This window comes from Varroa destructor, unplaced genomic scaffold, assembly GCF_002443255.2.
Source record: "Varroa destructor unplaced genomic scaffold, Vdes_3.0 BEIS01000001.1, whole genome shotgun sequence".
In the NCBI taxonomy this organism is placed as follows: domain Eukaryota; kingdom Metazoa; phylum Arthropoda; class Arachnida; order Mesostigmata; family Varroidae; genus Varroa; species Varroa destructor.
In genome coordinates, this window is record NW_019211454.1 from 37,785,804 (window position 1) to 37,806,115 (window position 20,312).

The following is a 20,312-nucleotide window of genomic DNA, read 5'->3' on the forward strand; positions in this document are numbered from 1 at the left end:
AAACAAAAGAGCCTAAAGGTGTATTAGTTTTAACTGCTGTCTAAGAAATCAAAAAAATTGGGTTGGTCAGCCCAGCAGAAACACATGTTACCACGCGTAGTTTTAGTATACCGAAAACTGGTTGACGCAAATACTTTTTCCTCAAATAAGACATCAATTTTTTTTCATAGTAAAGTGGGCCGTTTGGAAGCGTGCCCCGATAGACGCTAACCTTTCGAAAAGATTTGAATGAAAAGGTTTTCCTCTGTGTTACTTGATTATATTTCGGTTCTCAAGGGGACCCGCAAAGAAAACGGTACTATCGGATTCAACCTTTTCACGACCTTTTTTCTCGCTACACCTCAAGCAATGACGCCTCGTGTCAATGCAAGCGTGTCCACGAGGCGCTGAAAGTGCACTATGGAAGCATTTTATTTTAACCGAGAGATTAATATTTTTAAAGCGCTACTGCTTGCATGATGGTTATTTTTTATATAATATATTATACGTACAATATGAGCATATATATAAGTACTATCCGCTTGTCACCCTAGCGTCATTACGTCTGCCACGAGTTGCTATTCCTCCAAAAGCTGACAGTTTTGGAATCTCCAGGTACACTGTCCCTGATTGCCTTTGTCTACTATCCCCAGGAGTATAATCGTTATACTCATTTTAATCCCGACAATACCCGTACCTATATCGGTACCCAGTACTGCTTTAGTCAGCTCGTCGACTTGTCGACCTGCGCATGTTATATTGTTTAGCGCGTTTGTCGTTGCCTTGCTTATGTCGTACGTTTTATTCCAACGGATCCAGCCGACGACGGCGACCACGCTTATTTTAAGCAGAGGTCTTTTCGACTATTGTTTCTCTCTCTCGATACGTATTTGTACAGTGTAGTTTAGTACAAGTGTGTGCATGTGTCTTTGCAGCGATGTCTTCTCGTATTCGTCTCCGTTGTGTGTAGATCTGCTGCAAACATCGCTTTCATCGCTGCTACTCGATAGGAGAATGACGACGACGCAACACTTGTGAACACACGTCGCACATTACCGTGCTGTACTATTTGCTTAGACTTTTCATTTTTCGAAAAAGTATGGGGCCATCCATGAATGTGTGCGGCATCGACAATAATGGTGACTATTACGACGACGACGACGACTATGGATCCCGGTCAAGCTCCGAATTCCCCGCTGTTGCAACCGTTACGACGGCTATCGCAGCTGTCTGCACGCCAAGTTTCCGGTTTCGAGCTACGCCGCGTGCGCATCGAACAACAACTGTTAACTGCAGATCCTACTCCTGCTAGTACAACAACAACAACAACAAATGTAGTAGTGGCGGCGGCAGTAGCAGCACCACAATCATCAGTGCATTTGTGAATAGTTGTAATAGCAATAGTGGCTGTACTGCGGTTCGTTTCTGCGGCTGTATCTATGACCACCGCTAGGCACCGCTGGCTGCTGCGTGCGTCGTGACAGCCGTGTAATGTGCAAGTCAGTCACTTCTTCTTTGTATGATTCTCTCACTCAGGGAACTTCAGTTGAGCTCGTATAGACTGCTGCGGACCACTAGCGGGGCGCTAGTATACAATAATTTTATAGCTCACCCAGGCCGCTTCGTCGGGCCGTTTACAGTCTGCGACGGCAAAAGCTACGTACCTGACATTGCCTACGAGCCCCACCTGCTGCTGCGGCAGATGATGATGATGGCCGATGTTATCGTGATGCTGGTGATAGTGATGGCTGCGGCAGAAATGGTGCTGGCTGTGTAGTCACCTAGAACTGGTTGCTAATGGAAACATGTTGTTGCTTAACGATGACAAAAACAGCGGCAATAACGACAAATAGCAACAGCCCTGCAGCCATTAGTCGTTATGAGATTCAGACGCTAGATATAAAAAATGGGGAAACGTAGATATTTTATTGTCTCACTCTTGACAGCAGCAGCCACAACAACAATACCCATATGGAAGCAGCCTGTAGTACAGGCGTGTGGATGCAGAGGTTCGTGTATTCCACGGGAAGCTGTGTTTATTACGAGTAGACATGATATGTACACTCGAACGGGTTCGTAGATAACGGCCAATTCTGTTATCAAAGAAACATTTAGTTGGCCATGTTAATGATCAGTCTAGCCGTCGTAACGCAATCAGGCACGAATACATGTCAGTCTTCAGGGAATTCCGCTATTTTAGTCGTTAACTCTCATTCGATGTATAGCCAAATAAAAGGCATGGGAATTTTTATATATTATTCGGTTATTATCGATGGAATAGTTGAAGAAGTAAAAGTGCTATAATAATATTTGGGCTCAGCGAAAATCTATACCCACGGCGCTTAATGGAAGGCTTCTAGAAACTATAGAGAAATTCGAAAGTCCGAAAGCGAAAGGGTTCTAATCTGCAGGCTAGCAATGATTCCGTCGAAGTTTTGATTCTAAAAAAATGCTGGTCAGCCAGCAGCCGAAAAAAATACGGTGTAATTTTTCTTTAAATAAAACAAAGCTGCCTACGAAAATTATATTTATCGGCGCTTCCGCACAACCTAGTGCAAGCCGTTGGAAAAGCTCGCTCAGTTTCTTAAACGTGTTACTAATATCTCGCAATGTAGTAGACAATTAAACGAAATAATTATGTTTACACTCATACCTCGAAATTTTTGCCTGAGTGAACTGTGTACATGTTCTTATATATTAAATAAGAACGAATTGAATAATGCTAAAGTAGAAATGATCTTCAATTAGATTTAGTGTCATGCAAAAATAGTTTTTTGCTGTTTAAAAGCTACATGGATCTTCACCTTACAGGTCAATTTTAATATCAATATATGTGTATATTATAGTTCACTAGCTGAAGTAGATATAGGCTGTATGCTCTTCTATACAACCAAAAAAAATGAAAAGCTCTTGTATAGGAGAGCATTTTTTACTATTCGAGATATCATTCCAAACACGTACGTTCAGCTCATCTGAATCCTAAATGCGGCCAGCACCATTATCGTTCTTACCCTTTTGGCTGCAAGTACTCCTTGCGCGGCTAATTCAACGGCTACCTTATGTCATAGCTGAACAGCGGCAAACGCAGCAAATATAGTTAAGGTGACAATGGCAACGCCGCTGAGAGAGAATACACACGAATTGCTTCGACATCAGTCAGAATACGTTAAATCAACCTAATGAAACCCGCTGATTCCTGTGTGTATTTTTAGTTGCGTGTGTAGAAACGCTTTCGAGTATCTATGCCTTATCAGGAACAGCGTTGCCAGATGGGGCATTGATGGGGTTTAGCGGGAAAACATACCTGCATACATACAAGCAAAGGACCGCGGATCTGCTAAAGGATAACCTCTATACTGGCCGCAAAATAGAGACGATGATTTTTCATCGCTGGCAATGCTGCCACTGTAGCAATCACTTGTTTGTTGTTGTGACTGCTGCTGCTATTGACCATATTTTTATTGCGTCAACTGCAAGGTTCGAAGGCATCTTGTCAAGCATGCGTCCTCGATACTGTCTACTGTTCATTCCTATCAACTAAAGATGTTACTGGATAAAGTTTGACCGCATTCGTCTTCAGAGTGGAAATGAAGAAGGCAACGTAAAAAATAGCAACGACAACAGAGACAATTTCTAGGACTGTTTTGAGCGAAACGACTTGTGTCCGGAGTGGCTGGGTCTGAAATAAACGGATTCTCGTCCTTCTAAAATGTTCAGGGTTGTACCGTTGCCTTCGGTCCTTCGAGCTTTATAGAGTTCACAGGCCATTTTCAAGTCGCTATCGGCTTAGTTAGCGAGACCTTGCGCTTGCAAGGATTGCCATCACTTTGACTAACACTACTTAATAATTGAATCTTGGTCTTCGTCCAGTAATAGCCGACCTAACTTTAATTTACTCGTGTTGGCTCTTTTGCAAGTGTTTTAGTCATTACTACGATGACAAGAATAAAGAAGAACAAATAGTCCTATATAGGACTAGCGAGAATGAAAGAAAAAGAGGGGCAGAACGTATCATAAATTCTCTGTGATCCTTTCGAGCTCTAGAGCGGCTCCTATAGTTGGTGAACGGGTGACGTTTTCAGCAGTGATCCGTTTCTACTATCGCCAGCCGTTATTTTCGTTGCTGGCGTCTTTTCAACGAGGCTAGTCATCGTCATAGTGATACAGTGTATAATTAGGGTAAGATATGTATTTAATTGTAATGGCGGTTTGCTATTTGCGCTATTGAAACTATAATATTCTGAGTGTGTCCCGCGTAGACAGTGGCCGTCTGTAGAAAGTTCAATTTTGCGATCGTCGCAAAATTAGAAATTGTACGATATCGTTTTTGGGTCATCCTTATTTAACCTATGGAAAGACCAAAGAGAAATAGGGAAGTACGAACGAAATAGTTATTAAATGGCTCTAGCTATTTCTTGGCTAGGCAAGCAGGCTATATGTTTGTTTGCAGTGCTGTAGATTATATGGTCGTGTCTCTTAGACGATTTGTTCGTTCGGCAGTAGCGCTGCTATTCGTTCGTGTGTCTTCGGCTTACAGTAGAAGAAGGGATTCGGCGCGAAGTCCTCGCAGTAATCATCATCGTCGACAGACGCTGTCGGTTGCCAATTTTAGTTAACGGGTAGCCGCTAAAACGTCCATTTTCAATGGCTATTGCGTTACCCTGCCTCCGTATGTCCATAATATAATATGGAAATGATATTTATTTACGTTTTTTTTTTTTTTGTTGTGACTCGTGAACCCTCGAAGTGTTTGTACTGCCTCGTCTGCCCATTCCTCGAGCCGCTGACAGCACCGAAAAGTGCTACTTAGTTTCCCATTCGTCACGTAAAAGTGCTAGTTGCTGATTAACGGCCGACCGACTGGAGATATATTTTGCAACTACAACCCATAGAAGCAGACTACAAACGCTTGCGTGGACTGTGATCACACTTGGCTGACTAATGAATCCGAGAGCCATCAGTGGTAAACCTAAGATATGTCCATCTGTTTATGGGCAGTCAACTGATAGCCGCGCCGCTCGTCGAACCGTCCCGTTATGTGCCACTGATGTTAGTAAAAAGCTAAAGGGGCTACTAAGATTGAAAAGTCAGTACAGGGTAAAAATATCAAAGAAGCCGATCTGTGCTGGAGAAGAAGAATGTTCGTTATTTATTAGACAGCATTTTTTTTTCTAAATGATAGGTTAAAAAATAGCGACATCGGCGACTGAAAACCTGCATCCAGACAAAAATAGTTAATCTAAAATTCTACCTGCACCTAAATGCGCATTATTTAGTACCGATTTTCTACAATTTATTCGGAAGCTAGATGATTCTTTTCAACTGTAGGATAGTGGAAATAACATGATTTAGAACGACCTGTTATCATACGTAAGTTTGTTAGGCGGTGCCTCTTAGGGGTATGATTAGAAATGTAGTCATAATCTTTTCGAAAATGTTCCAAAGTACCTGTCATTTACGATGCATACAATTGCATTCCTCTGGGAAAATAAATGTCCGAGGCCTATTGTAGACTGGACAGCTCAAGGTCAGGCATGATATCAGTACGGTTTTCAAAAACCAAATAAAAAGGTGTGATTTGATATCTATCATAGCGTCGACTCTTTCAGTTATGCAGTAGTTAAAAGCGGCTAGTAATTTACTAGTGTCGATTTAATAATAGTGTGACTGCAATCACAAATGAACAGACTTATCTTCACCAGAAGCATCTATCCCATTTTCCGGTATCTCTATAGCTGCGTAACACTTTTCAAAACAAAGGATCGTCTAACAGTATTGTTAAAAAATAAATGTTGCTAAGAAATATCAGCTCACTGACCGACAGTAGAAAGAGTATACAACCTAATTTGTCGAAAATCAAAAGATCCAGTTATTAAGTCAACGCGTATTTTGTTTTTCCGCATCACATATGCATATATAATAACGATTTGGAAATTCGTTCATGTGGTGTTCTGAGCGATAATTAGTATATTTTGAAACAAATTGCCGAAGACAGATTAAGTTGCTTGAAAGCTTCGAGAAAAATTAGCACAGCGTCGATTTTTTATTGTTCACATAACGCTACGGATGGCGGCTGCGTCACGACGTATGTGCGTGCGGTCAACTGAGTACTTGGTAGCAAAGAGATGGCCGATTGTTGACGTGAAGTCAAGTGCTACCTCAAGCGTTGAATAGAGGCGAGCGTTTGCACCACAGAGAAAACACAGACAGAATAAAAAAAGATTGCATGTAACGTAGAATGGCAACTGCAATAGACTTTCGCAACGGGTGGCTGCAGCAAACCCCTTTAAGGGATACAGCTATTTCCCTTTCTTTTTTGCAACGATTTTCATCGGTCAAGCATTAGATTAGTTTAGTTAATTTCTTAACTAACAATAAGATCTCCTGAACCGTTATCCTGAACCGAACTATTTTGATTTGGTGTATATATAGGTACATAGTAATTTTATTTCCGTCGAAACGCAGCACCATGTACGAGTGACGTCGATAAACTTTTCGATTTGAAGCTATTTCCTTACGTCTCCTCGGTGTTAAACTGTAATTCATTATTCGAAATGGCTGTTAGAAACTGCCGGTTAGAGCTGTACCGTGGTATTTTGTTCGAATAGCTTTAACACTGTTTATCTGGTTTTTCATCGAAAAAGTAGATTGCTAGTTGATTTCTTCCAGTGCTCAACCATTGGTTTTCGGCCTGAAGTGCCTCAAAGCTTTCGGCTGCGGAGCCTCTTCGTACACTACTACAAAAGTCATGAATTTCTCGCGCTCGCGCCAGCCACCCAGATTCCATATGTGTCTCTCATGCTTTATATTCATATTCCTTGCAAGGACGATACATTATTCTAAGGAGGATGTCGAACGCTCTATTTGGCAAAACAGGCCTCTGATATTAGCTTTACTACCTCCGCCATTACTGTCACATCACAGTCCAATTTGTTAAGTTAGGTATGTACTTCCGGTAGAACTTCTGTAGCATGTCAGTTTTTACTAAAAGGTAGGTGGGACAAATTCCACCATTTTAATTATATTTTCCCTTTTTTCTCTGACATACTGACATTGTTATTTATTCCCAGTTTTTTATTTTTGAGCTAGAAACCATGTAGACAACTATATACACGATCATTCTGCGAGTCACGTCGTTAAGTTGGTCGCCTGTAATTTTACGACAAGGACCTTGCTGTGAAGTAATTATCAAGGATGTAAGTAATCATATGTTTATTGTATTCTGGTAAGTAAAAACCTCGTTGTCGAAGGCAACACTTAGTTGGTTTACGTACATAGGTCACTTTATGTTAGTAGTAATTACTTTAAAGCGTCTTCTTGTAGCCCTTACCACGGAGGAACTAGGTAAACGTGAATAGACACAATATTTTAATAGGTAAAAGAGAGAAAGTGAAGGCATGAGGGTCATTTTAGGGACACTATGCGTTATTATTTAGCATCTTCTAATTCAACATTTTAGGATTCAAGGAAAGGAACCTTATCGAAAAAGTATCAAGGCGTCGTTGTTGTTCTAGAAATATCCCAAAGTGGCGCTACCCGCTGGCCGTGTCGACATTACGCGTTTCGGGCCTTCAGCCATGGTTCGTTTGGTCAGACGGTCCGTACACCGACGTGCGCTGCGCCGTCTTGATAACATGCTGTTGCATTCCTTTTGGTATTCTTTTGCTTAAAAATAGTAGTGTTAGTTCCAGCCTCTTTCGTCGTAGTCATAATTATGCAATTATAATTATTTAACCTTAAAAGCGAGATAATCTTATCAGATCGGTGTGACGAGTCAAAGAATGCAATGCATCCTTATCAGTTCAGGCTAAACAAAGGAAGCAAGCAATTTTTATTTTAGAATTAATCAAATATTTTAAAAGCTTATGAAGATTCAATTTGACACTATAGTTTCCCGCTAATATGACGATTATAATCTATTACATAACTTTAATAATTGGCATGAATTGTGCAGTACCCTAGTGTCCATATGACAGTTGTATAATATAACAAGGAAAAGCTTCCGCCTACAAAGGTGGCCTTACGGAAAGGAATAAACATTTATTAAGGCTATTGCTCTTGCAGAATTGAAAAGCATGAATGATTATCATCTATTTTAGTAAAAATTAATGTCGCTGTTCACTAAAAGTAGCTTATTATACGATTTGCTAATCGGCGGTGAATTTTGTTAGACACGTCACCACGTTTGTTTACCTCGAACTGTCATTTGGACAAATTAAATGAAATTTACAACAGATCAGTGATTGCAGACGTCTCTACATCTGTGAAAAAGACCGCATCAGCTTTCTCATTCTATAAAAGATTCGTGCTTACAAATAGACCAACATGTTTTTATCAGTCGACTATAGCCGGCTGTTCTTTCTGTTGTGATACGTGGTGAGGCCAGAGGAAATAACAGCTTTGAAGTAAGTGGAGTTATAGTCGTTGTTTTGAGATGAGGCAGGCAAATTGGCCATACAATCAACATAAAAGAAGCAAATTCAGTACTAAAGGTCAAACTGACTACGTGTGCTAACATAAGACTGTGCTCGATGTGGAGCGCTAAATATACACTGTTATCATCTTTATCATATTTGTCACATATAGATTACTCATAAAATTATAATAAAAATAACTACTAAAGACTATTACTAATCATAATATAATTACTAGTAGAATTATAAATTCGCTTACAGTGTTTCAAAGTGTAAGTCTACTTTTGGCCCCTGTCGCATTCTCTGTATACACTTCTTACGATCAGAGTATGCGGAAATGGAAACTTACTTGATAGCTTTCCTTTGAGTGGGAAAGGATTATCTTCAGTTTACCGTTAACCTTATGTATATCAGAGCACTCAAAAGCTGATTTGGAAAGTTTGGATACGGGTAAAACTTAACTACTAGCATTGTTGACACCGGCACACACCGATATACACGGATCAATATAAAAACTGTATCCGAACAAAGTGTGCTAGTGCAAGTAAATCCACTATATGATCGAAACAAATTTGTCAACAATAGAAAATGTAGTATTATCATATCTTCAAAACACACATGATATCGCATCGTTCTCCTTACGAGCATACTTAAAACACTCGTTTTAAATCGTTTTGTGTGTCTCTTCTTATTCGTATTTACATCGTCGCAGTCTGAAATCTATAGAATTTTATACCACATGGTATTGTGTTTTATAATGCCCGCTTTCTCCGTAAACGGCAATTTGATGGAGCTGGAACGTCGTCTCCTACCCAGAATTTGCGTTTCAGTAAATTTGTTGTGCCAATCTAGCCTCTACGAGATGATTTGGCCCAGAAAATGTAACATATATTAGCAGTTATTAGAAGCATCGTGACCCTGCTCTTCACAGCGTATACCTCGTACAAATACGTAGATGTCTTATAGGTTGGACAATGGCCTCCTGCCGTTTGCTTCTGTCTTCCAGACGGCATGCATTTTGTATTATTGTGTCTCTATAGCGTTAATTATGTTATGTCATAATACACGAAACTCAATTAGCTGGTCTAAGTTACTAATGCGAAGCCCGTATTCGATCAGGTTTCTCCCTCGAGACTGTCAACTTTCCAGTCTCAAAGAGTGGCTAGAAACGATAGGTAAAGTTATAGCGCTTGACTGTTCTTTTAAATAGGTATAATTTAAAGTTTCTTCGTGAGCATCGCCTAAATTCCCTATCTAAACACACTACTTGTTGTTGATTGTAGTGATGCATGGTTTTTCTTGCTGATATTGGCAATGGTTTCCAAAACACCGCAGCGAATGTGACTGAGCTTTTCTTCGTTCTACTTCATTTTTTTTCCATTCTAGTAGACACTCCATCTTTTCCACTCCGTTGCCATTTATGCTTTTGTGACTGAAGCGATTGCATGTCAGTTTTCACTGCATCTGTCCGCTTCGCCGGCTGAATGTGACGGTCTGCGCTCACGAAGCCTTCTGTTCGGATGCTTTTGGTTTGTCCGCACCCTCGTTATTTGGCCTACTAAGAAACAGCGACAGCTCTTAAAGCGGCAGTGGTAGTGAAGGTTGAAAAGTGCCTCTGGAGCGCTTCAATGAAACTTTGCCGATGAGACCGCCACGCTCCGCGGCCGGCGTAGTTTAGAACCATTTGTTGGCTTTCAATAAAAAATCATGCAATGCTTGCCAGGGCAAAATAATGCAATGTAACGCCACTGAACTATAATAGAACGAACATATAGTCTAGTGTTATACAGTGTATTAATAGCGTCTAACCACTTAGCGGAAAACTGTGCTTGTACAAACTGGGCGCATGCGCTCCGTGCGCGTGACCCATAGAATTATACGAATGTGTGCGTAGGCGCACTGCCGTCACAATTCAACAAAGGCCACTGACTAGAGCAATAAGTCAGCAACATATAGACAACTAGTCACTCACTTAAACGGTGTACAACTGTCTCGCCCTGCTAGACATTTGAGGTATCCATGGAAAAATGGTGGTGGTGCGTCTGCTACTCACTCTTTATCCCGCTCCCTACCACCCACGGCTATAATACGTAGACCGTCTGTGAGTGTCTGCTCGTCTCAGTAAAACTGAGGATGCAACGAGTCGCGGCTAACAGGCAGGCAGACAACAACTACCCAATCCATTGCTTTCACCGGATTAACGGTTACACCTACTACTAACGATGCGTTCTAAAAGAATGGTAAAGGAGACAGCACTATCCCAGTCGCGTACCCTTTTCGGGTCTCTGTTCGTGTCTGTGAGAAAGCGTGTTTCGTGTCATGCCGCAAAATTGGCGCGGGGCAACCGCTAAAGCCATGTTGGCTCTATCGCAATCTCGTTTCGGTTGGCCTGTCTACGGATTCGCGCCTCTGACACATTTCGTGTAAGAATCATCTCCGTCTCTCCCTTTCCCACTCGTTTTATCGGCTATCCGACACAGTCACTAGATGGTGGTCGGTATCCTGCAAACAAAACTGTCTGTCGTCATCCGGCAACGAAAATAAGAACTCATCAAAATGGCGACCATGCAAATCGCTGGCCCGGCGGGACATTGTGAGGAAGATATGACCAATCCTAAGGTTTCGACGCCCCTGTCTATACCAGGGCACTCGGGTGCGCCCCGTACACTATCTGCATACCCCACCGTAACTGGAGCATCCGTCATGGGAATTTGCTACGATGGGGGTGTTGTGGTCGCCGCCGATATTGGTGCCTACTTCGGAAAGACGCTTCGCTTCGAAAACTGTCCGCGGATAAGAAAAGTGAATCAGTTTACTCTTATGGCAGTTAGTGGTGACTATGCCGACTTTCAGTATCTCGAGAAACTGACTGAGGCCAAGGTGATTGATGAAGATCGTTACCATGATGGCTTTCAGCTCAAGCCGAAGTCACTGCATTCGTGGCTGTCCCGAGTTTTATACAATCGACGCAACAAATTCGACCCTCTGTGGACAAACATCATTGTTGCCGGTATGCAGGATGGCAAGCCGTATCTCGGCTACGTCGATAAACTCGGATCAGCGTTTGAGACTCATGTGTACGCCACCGGTTTTGGAACCTATCTAGGTCTCGGTCATTTAGCTGAAGCATACGAGAAAAAAAAGGGCAAGCTCAGCAAACAAGAAGCTATCGAAGTTGTTAAAGGTGTTTTGAGAGTCCTCTATTACCGTGACACAATGTCACACCCCAAATTTCAGATTGCTGTCTGCTCCGCCGAAGGAATCTCGATCGAAGGACCTTTTATGATCGACAGCGATTGGTTATGTGCCACACTATCGGGAACGTATTAATTACTGAATAAATGCAGCTGATGAAATAGCTGACGATCGAACGAACGATGAACGCTGGACGATATTCGAATTAGTGGCACGAATAAGTGAAAGATATACGAAGCAATATGTATGTGAGCTTTTGCGGAAAAACAGTTCACCTTTGATGAGAACATAACACTAATAATAAATGTTTTGGTGCTATTTATAGCCAAAAGAAACTGACTAAACAAATCAGATATTGTCATTATCTTACCATTCTCATACAGGATTGGCTGAATTTGCCTGTAGTAAGACTTACGATGCGTATTATTGAAGTGCATGTTACCCTCATAATGTGTGTGGTAACGATATTTGATAGATGTCTGTTGATGACATCTCATCATAGTGCTTTACTTGGAGCGCAAAAAAAATGTTTGGAAGGAACGTATTATGATACTTTATCGAAGGGTTCATTCGGTTACATAGGGACTTCATCTGATCTAGGATTTGATCGTGTTACCACATGTCTCTTGTTTTTTACCACTCCCAAAACAATTGTTCAGCATGGAAGTAAATAAATCAATTCACACGTGTACGGCGATAAAATAATGACGCTGTCAACTGGATTTCACATATATGATCTAATATTGTACAATAGCAAACAACAGTTCGTTTTATCATTGCTACCAACTGAATATCCACAATTAGAAAACTACTACTTTTTATTTACGCGGACAAATAAAAATTCGTTTATATAATTTAAATAATTTATAGGTCGTTCTAGTTTATCAGTAACTTATAACGATATTTCTGACTTCTACATTTACACGTACTGTGCAAAATCTTTTAATTTTCAATATAGATTTTACGCTAAATAATATGAATAGAGGCTTGAAAAATCTGTAAGCTTCATCGTATCTGCTCATTAAGAATTTTACGTTGCCACAGGTCTTAGGGTTTTTACGACTGTTATGCGTAGGGAATATGATATCAGTCCTTTCTGGGACACATAAACAGTAAACTGCTATGACCGTCATGTACGCGAATTTTTTTCCTTAAAAAACGTAAATTATAAAAAGAATTAGTGGAAATAGACATAGTGGTAAACTCTGGTAATTTTTAAAAAAGTTTCGGTTAATAGATACACATCAAGTTCAGTAATCGTCATGTGAGCCATATAATATTTCGCCTTGTACAAAGCTTGTGTTTCTTCCTAATATTACTTGATATGTTGTCGGATGAGAGTTTGGCTTATAAGCAAATCGGGAATTGCTCTTCGCTAAAGCGACCAGCGCGGCTGGTCGCTTTGACTGGATGGAATCAAAAGCACAGCTATAATTAGTTCAAATACCTAAGGAACCATATTTTACTCACACTTAAGTAAAAACACATTTTTTGTAATCTAAAACAAGCTTTGTTAATTCACAGAGTTTACGTAATATATGTGGTATTTTTGAAAAAAAAATTAGGTTATTATTTTCTACTCCAATTACGTTTTTTTAAAGGGTTAAATGGGTTGTACTACTCAATGAGTGATAGCATTAACGGGCCACACTAAAGTGACAGTTTGTAGTCTGGCAAATCTTGAATGTGTTCCTATAAATTGTCTTATTGTATACAGTGAAACTCACGTTCTCGCTCTACCTATTTTATTTGAGCTTCATTCAGGACGTTTACAGCATGAAGACTTTAAAATGATTTGTCAAGTACTTCCAGTTAGTTTTTTCAATGCTTTTTAAAAAGTGAATTATGTAATAGAAGTATCAGAAATAAATTATTTCGATAAAACTATAGATGCTTAATTACGCGGAGCCCGCCACTATACATATATATATATATATATATATATATATATATATATAGAGAGAGAGAGAGAGAGAGAGAGAGAGAGAGAGAGTAGCGTGTTCAAATTGATTTTTCAACAAAATTTTTCCATGTGCTAGAAGTGTGATTTCTGATGATTATGCATAATTAATACAACCATCATCTACAACTATAATGTCTTCATTTCAGGACCTGCACCACCCACTAGTCACTGTCAAAACATTCCTTACCTTAAATTACCTTTTTGTAATAACCGCACGTCAAATGATATTGGTAGATTAAAACCCTAATATTAGTGTTGTTCAAATACGCTACATACGAAAAATATCAGCTGAATGAAATAATGGGGTGACTGCGAATCAAAACGTCTAAAAATGCAATGGCTCAAAACGGCAAAAAAGTCATTCAAAAAAATGTAAAAAGGTCTAAAATATAGACTAACCGTTGGAGCTTGTCTGAATGAATTAATTGGCTACTGATATTCGCCTCCCTAAAATGGCCGCTAATTTCTGCATCGAAAACCCTGGGGTGTATCAGGATTAGTTTTTAGGCAATTTTGATGAATTTTCGAGCCTGTTTTTTGGTACGGCTTGTACCAATAATCTAATGTGTATCTATATATACATATACATCCAGGAGTCGCTGTGTATGAGGTAACCTGTTTTTTCAATAGCTTAGTCTACGTACAAACACTTAAATCATCCAGCAAATGTCACCTATTTTACAAATCGTGAATTTATATAACATAGGTGACCTCATAAAAACTCACTCCTAGATGACGTTATGTTTTGCGCCTAGAGAATGTTTATAGTTGCGTATTTTTCTACATAGAATAGGTAAATTTTTTATGTAAAATTTCCAATACGTAATGTAGGTTCTTCAAAATGATCATATTGGAATGATAAACTCCAGTGACCATGTGCACAACAAAATGTTTCGTCAAAGATAATTTGTACTTTTAATATTCACTCGATGAAAAAGGTTATCTACTGTCAACGTCACATTTTGACCCGTTTGGCTTCCGAATCGCCGAAGATGCTCAATGTGAATATGAGTCTTCACGGCCAAATACACATTTCCATATAATAGTACTACAAAAACTAACTTAAACTATTTATTAGAATATGGTGTTCACGCAACATTTTATTTTACTTTATCATTTTACCCTTGGTACCGAAGTGTGAGTCGATATACTTCATATCAAAACTTTGATTTCTGTGAAAAGTCGAATAGACCTTCAGCTCCGATCATTGATTATACAGTAGCTGCTGGTGGCGTTTTTCACTCATATCTGTTTCCATAATACTTCTACAAACAAATGGGTCCTTTAACAACGTGACGATCCTGTCTTGTGCTTGCCAAATCCGACATCAAATGGTATCTGAAGGAAGAGCAAGGAGTTCATATGGTAGTGGAACACTCGTTGTGCGTTATTGATAATAACAAGAACAATAACAAACATGCAAAGCATAGGATAACATTGCAGTTAATCGCTCTGCCAGCGCAAGACATAACTAATACTAGCAATGGCCTAACGTAATAGTCGAAGTAATCACAACGATGATGACGATATCATCGGACACGACAACAACGTCAACATGGGAATCCCTTATCAGGCTAGGCCTCTCTTGCTGGGTTATGCTAAAGACCGAAAAAAAATATCAAAAATTCTAGACTCACAGTGATACGTGGCATTGTTTATTAACCACTACCTTTCTAGTTATATAGAGAGAGAGATTCACAGTACTATTAGGAATTCGGAGCTCCCAAATAACAATCGACTGTAGTGTATCGTAAGGTAGTAACAATCGGCAGACAGTCAATTTTGATCCGCTACATTCAGTTTAGGATCGTTCCTGTCTGAGATAAACTAAATCGTCATAGAGAATTAGTTTACTTAGCGTGTAGAAGCTCACTAGACCAAGATAACAAGCCTCAACCAGCGAAGATTTAATGAAACTATAACATTTGAGACACATTGGCAGTCTCAGTTGGCGTAACTAAAAAAACAACGGTAACGCAAGCACTGGTTTAGAACAGGTGATGGTAACGATAACAATAACATATCCGTATTTTGTGGAGATTCAGAGAAGAGAGGTGCTGGGATGAAGCAACTCAATACATAGAAACTACGAAACGTATTTTTCGTGCTACAGTTGTGCATACCGCGCTTGGGTTGTTGTTCAACGAGGTATGACTAAACTGTGAGGTATTTTCGAGACCGACAATTCAACTTCCAGCTAATGGATCAATCAGGACATCACGAAGGAAGGAAGTTGTCTTGTCATAGGTAGCTACAGACATTATTCACAGCAACAAACGACGTTGTTGATAACGTCGCGTAATTTAATGAGCATAAAATGTCACCAAATCAAAAGAGCAGATAACGTATTAAACGTTGCTTTCTCCTTTGTTAAGCTTTATCTGTAGCTCATTCACTGCCCTTGTTGTATGCTTTTCCTTAAGGTAACATAAACAAAATCGACACTTTAGAGGAAAGCTTTCTATCTATAGAAAAAATATGTTTGATTTGAAAAATATAATTGAACGAAAATCTGGCAAGACACTCAGATGGTAAGAAGCAATTTTGATTAGTGGCAGACCAAAACTCTGACCTGTTGAAGTCTAGTATCTTTGGCGACATTCCAACTGTCCTTATAGGTCTTCAACGCTTTTCTATTTAATTATTATTATTATTAAATTTCGGTAGAGATATTTATAGTTTGCATGCTAATCTTCTGTAATTGAAATTTACAGCGGGAGTTACCGAAAGAGTGTCGAACCGTTGAGAAGAATGTCTCTCATTGTAGGCATCAATGCCGTTGAAGACATCATATCGGTTATTGCCTACACTTCAAATACCTAAACATTAACTACTTACAAATAATTGAACAAAATTTACGCGCATACATTATCTGGTGACACAGCAATTGTGCGTGATAGACACTGTATGTGCGTTAAAGATATTCATCTATTTAACTATTCATTAAAATTACTTGATACGTTGGATAGTTGGCTACAGAATGGCTAGCCTGCAAAAAGCAAAATATTCTAGCTACACTGTAACCACATATTTCAAGGACATAATGTTTTTAACACTCGCTTTAAATGCTAAATTTCAAAACAAAAGTAATTTATATTGGCATTGGGGATCAGTTCTTGTATGCACTGAATGAGCAAAGCTAGTAAATAATAAGCCGTCAGTAGGTTTTTACTTTTTGACAGGGCTCGCGCAAGGAATTCTGTCATTTGGTAGCAGAGTTCCTCGCGAATATTGCCACCAGAAAACGTTCAATTTGTAATTTAGACAGGATTAAAATTTTGAAGAACGAGTTGTGAGGTTGAGCTGGATTAGAATAGAATTTACATAAACTGATGAGCCTGCTATCCTCTCTTTCCATTGTCGGCCAATTGGAAATTGAAAAGTTTTGACTGTAAGTGTAATAAATAAAAACGTCAAGATTTACTGACTTTTATCGCGGAAGCCTACTTTAACCTGCCAATGTAGGCTATTACCATCTTTTATTAAAACTTATACAGTATGATGCATGGTGGTCCAATATGCTTGAAAGGGATACGCCACATTTGTGTCTCTCAGTTGGCTTTGGCGTCGAAGAGTGGGAACAGATACACCCTTTCGGGTACCTACTACAATGATTTATTAGATCAATGGAGAATTATCTTATAGTTCACGTGCCATACTACAAGACAGTACTGAAATGCTGTACAATATAATTTGTCTACTTCGGTGGGACACCTTGTTTACGCGTTTCGATTGGGTCTGTGGATTGATCGTGGCTTGACGTCCCAGTGTACGAAGGTGTGTCCTCTAGCTGCGATGCTATGTACAATGTTGACACCTTTTACGCTATGTGTTTACAAACAAAAGGTTTATAGATAAACAAGATGATTTCGATCTCAGTTCTCTCACCCGTGTGGGTCCCTCTTCTCATTACCATTCCTAGACAGAAGCTAACCTTAGAAGATTTACGTTTATAACGTTACTTAAAAAATACCATAAGTAAAAACAGTATCCAGAAATTTTGTCATTATTCAAAAATTTATTTAATGACTAAAAGACTCTGAAAGGACTCAAAATCTTATTTTATATTTTTAGCTACAACCAGATTTAGAGGCCTGCAGTTTTTAGTTTAAGTATTATCGAAACGTTTTCATCATTAAGACCGAACTTGAAATCGAAAGCAACATCTAATCATTACTTATTATGAATGTAATGAATGCTGACTGTTATCTAATAAGTAATTAGATATCGTCCTATATGGTGAGCGATTCAAAGAGCCGGTTACGAACGTCCTGACATTATTTCCTCTAAATTGGATTGTATTATATTTTTAATTTAAGTCATAGGTATTTTATATGTTAAATGTAAATTTAAGTGCTGCCGTGTTTCGACTGTATTTTTTTAACAATTTTAACAAGTGTTTATTTTTCTTCCGCTACCCATCCCTCGTTTGTCCCTCAAATGGATATTTTCGGCCATTATTTATATAAGGTGTACGTACTGTCTCATTGCTCGCTACAGTTACCAGTGCAGCTGCTAGATTCTCTTGCGTTTGGTTACGAGATGACAAGCTTTTGCTGCTGCTAATTGTGATAAGTCTCATCGTTGAGACGATTGTAAGGCTGATGGAGGCTATAACGATGGTTAGGCGATACTGGGTTACCCGAACGGACCTGCTTCATTCTTATTGTTTACTCGCCCCCTGCCTCATCCTCTCGGTCGTCACTGCTGTTGCGCTAGCGTAGTTGTTTATGCTCGTGTATAACTTTTCTCCGCTGATACTTGTTAGAAACGTTCGCGTGGGCTGTGGGTGAACAAAACTGCAAAGAAACAAAGTGGCCTGACCTGGCCTCACGCTGCTAACGGCTGTTCCGTGCCGATGAGTAAACCTGTGATAAGTCACGATGTCAACCAGTAAAAGCGTGACCACTACGCCACAGTCGCTCACAACCAATAGTAAAAGCCCACAACAAGGCGATGCAGCTCATGATGATGAACTAATTCAGGGAGTTGGCTCCATGAGATACGCAACCAAAGTTGACCATTCTCTAGTGTTAGTCAACTAGCGAAATAGCTTACCTCACACCCAAAAGGTGGTGTGTCGCTAACGAAAAAGACCGCGGGGACGTTATTGCCTCTTACAGTAGCACACTATTACCTCACGATCGCAGTTCATTTGAGTGCCGCGGAGGCAACGTCGGTCATTACCCCCCCCACCCTCCCCCTCAATGTGTGTGATCAGTTTTATAGCAACGGAGGCTATGGCAACCCCAACGACAACATAGTGGTGATGTCACATGATTCTGTGATCGGTCATACGACTGCTTGATTGCCTGAGCCTCGTACCGTTTCCGGTCGAGGCATCATTGTCTTCCGGCAGCGCGCACTATTCGAAATAGTCGACTGACTAAAAGTAGAGGAGGGAGGGAAAGGCTAGCTCCATAGTTTGAAACATGGGATCAGAGCATTGCTTCTTCGGAGAATGAACCAGTCAGCCGCTATCTGAATGCATCAATAACAAACCTAGATAGACACCACAGATGGACGTTATGTTACGCCCCCTGCCGGAACGAGCCAGTACAACACGCTAGCCTTTCTCCCTTCATTTGCCTTTTTTCTACGAAGCCTCAATGACTCGTGAACGTTCTATGACCTGACTGGACAACAGAGCCAGTGGTCACATTATGAGAGACACGGTATAACTAATGTATTAATTTGCTTAATATATAATCTCAGGATGTCCTTCGACCTCGAAGTATTTAAATGCTTTAAAAAATAAAAGTTTCGCAATAAAAGCGTTTCGCAAAAAAAATCAGGATTATCTTATGTTTCAATCATTGTTACAGTTAAGATTTTAACTTCGCAAAAGGTGGTTAACTTCAAATGTTTTTCGACACTGCAACCACTGTGACAAAAATAGCTAAGTCAGTGAATCTTAATCTCTCAAGAGATATAACTTAATAATTCAGGTGTTGTCATTCCCACAGGTTTCGTGACCTTTGAAGATTATATATATATATATATATATATGGCGGAACTACAAATACCATCTACAAAGGCCAGAAAACCTGTGGGAATGCAACACCTCGATTATTGGGTTATATCGCCTGAGAAACTAAGATTCATTGGCACCGTTATTTTTGTCACAATGGCTGCAGTGTCAAGAAATATTTGACGTTAACCACCTTTTGCGAATCAATAAGTTAAAATCCTAACTATGACAATTGAAACATAAGAATAATAATAAACGTAATTCTGATTTTTATTTGTAAAATGCTCTTATTGCGAAACTTTTATGTTTCGAAACATTTAAATTCGTGGAGATCGAAGACCGTCCTAAGATTTTCTCTTATTTTTGTAGGAAAGAGAACAGACAAGACTATTACAACTGCTTTAAAACGTAGCTATAAAGAGGTTGGCTGAATTGGATTAAATTGTAACATCGGGCATAGACAGCATTTGTTGGTAAGTATAAGTTATGCTCAATGAATGCTGGCCTACAAGAAGAATATGTTGCTCATGGCCGAAAATATGTGTGATAAGCTATGCTTGATTGCGCCATATGACATAGTTGAACGTAATTCCTGGTATAGGTCTTCCACTAGGAATCAAAGCATCTAGGATAAGAATTCTTAAGGATTTTCTCTTTAGGATGGGAGTTCTTATAGTTAAGCCTTATTTAAATTTAAGGATTATATCAAATTATGCGAACATATAGCAAACGCCCAAATAAATGTAAGACAAAACATCAAAAGGACGATTATGAAATTGTCGTTAAGCTG

General features: G+C 39.6%; 2 protein-coding genes and 2 long non-coding RNA genes across 14 annotated transcripts in view; 2 read left to right on the forward strand and 2 right to left on the reverse strand.

Moving 5' to 3' along the window:
* ck (unconventional myosin-VIIa ck) overlaps positions 1-20,312 on the forward strand; it is a 71,127-nt gene that overhangs the window by 8,885 nt on the left and 41,930 nt on the right. The gene's annotated exons all lie outside the window — the stretch shown is intronic.
* LOC147758607 (uncharacterized) lies at positions 7,175-10,697 on the reverse strand. 2 transcript variants are annotated; one of them, XR_015319579.1, is made up of 2 exons: positions 10,366-10,697; positions 7,175-9,948 (listed from the first exon to the last, which is right to left on the reverse strand). It is a non-coding gene; the product is annotated as an uncharacterized LOC147758607 (long non-coding RNA). The 2 variants fall into 2 exon arrangements; XR_015319578.1 differs by having other exon boundaries at positions 7,175-9,951.
* Positions 10,886-12,455, forward strand: Prosbeta7 (proteasome subunit beta type-4). The gene has a single exon (XM_022815370.2). The coding sequence runs from the start codon at positions 10,950-10,952 to the stop codon at positions 11,721-11,723; it is 774 nt and encodes a 257-aa protein (XP_022671105.1). The 5' UTR covers positions 10,886-10,949; the 3' UTR covers positions 11,724-12,455.
* LOC147758608 (uncharacterized) lies at positions 14,634-18,676 on the reverse strand. Its single transcript, XR_015319580.1, has 2 exons — positions 15,425-18,676; positions 14,634-14,889 (listed from the first exon to the last, which is right to left on the reverse strand). It is a non-coding gene; the product is annotated as an uncharacterized LOC147758608 (long non-coding RNA).

Excerpts from the sequence above, each read along its gene's own strand:
- Prosbeta7 (XM_022815370.2), top strand. The coding sequence starts at position 10,950 with ATGGCGACCATGCAAATCGCTGGCCCGGCGGGACATTGTGAGGAAGAT.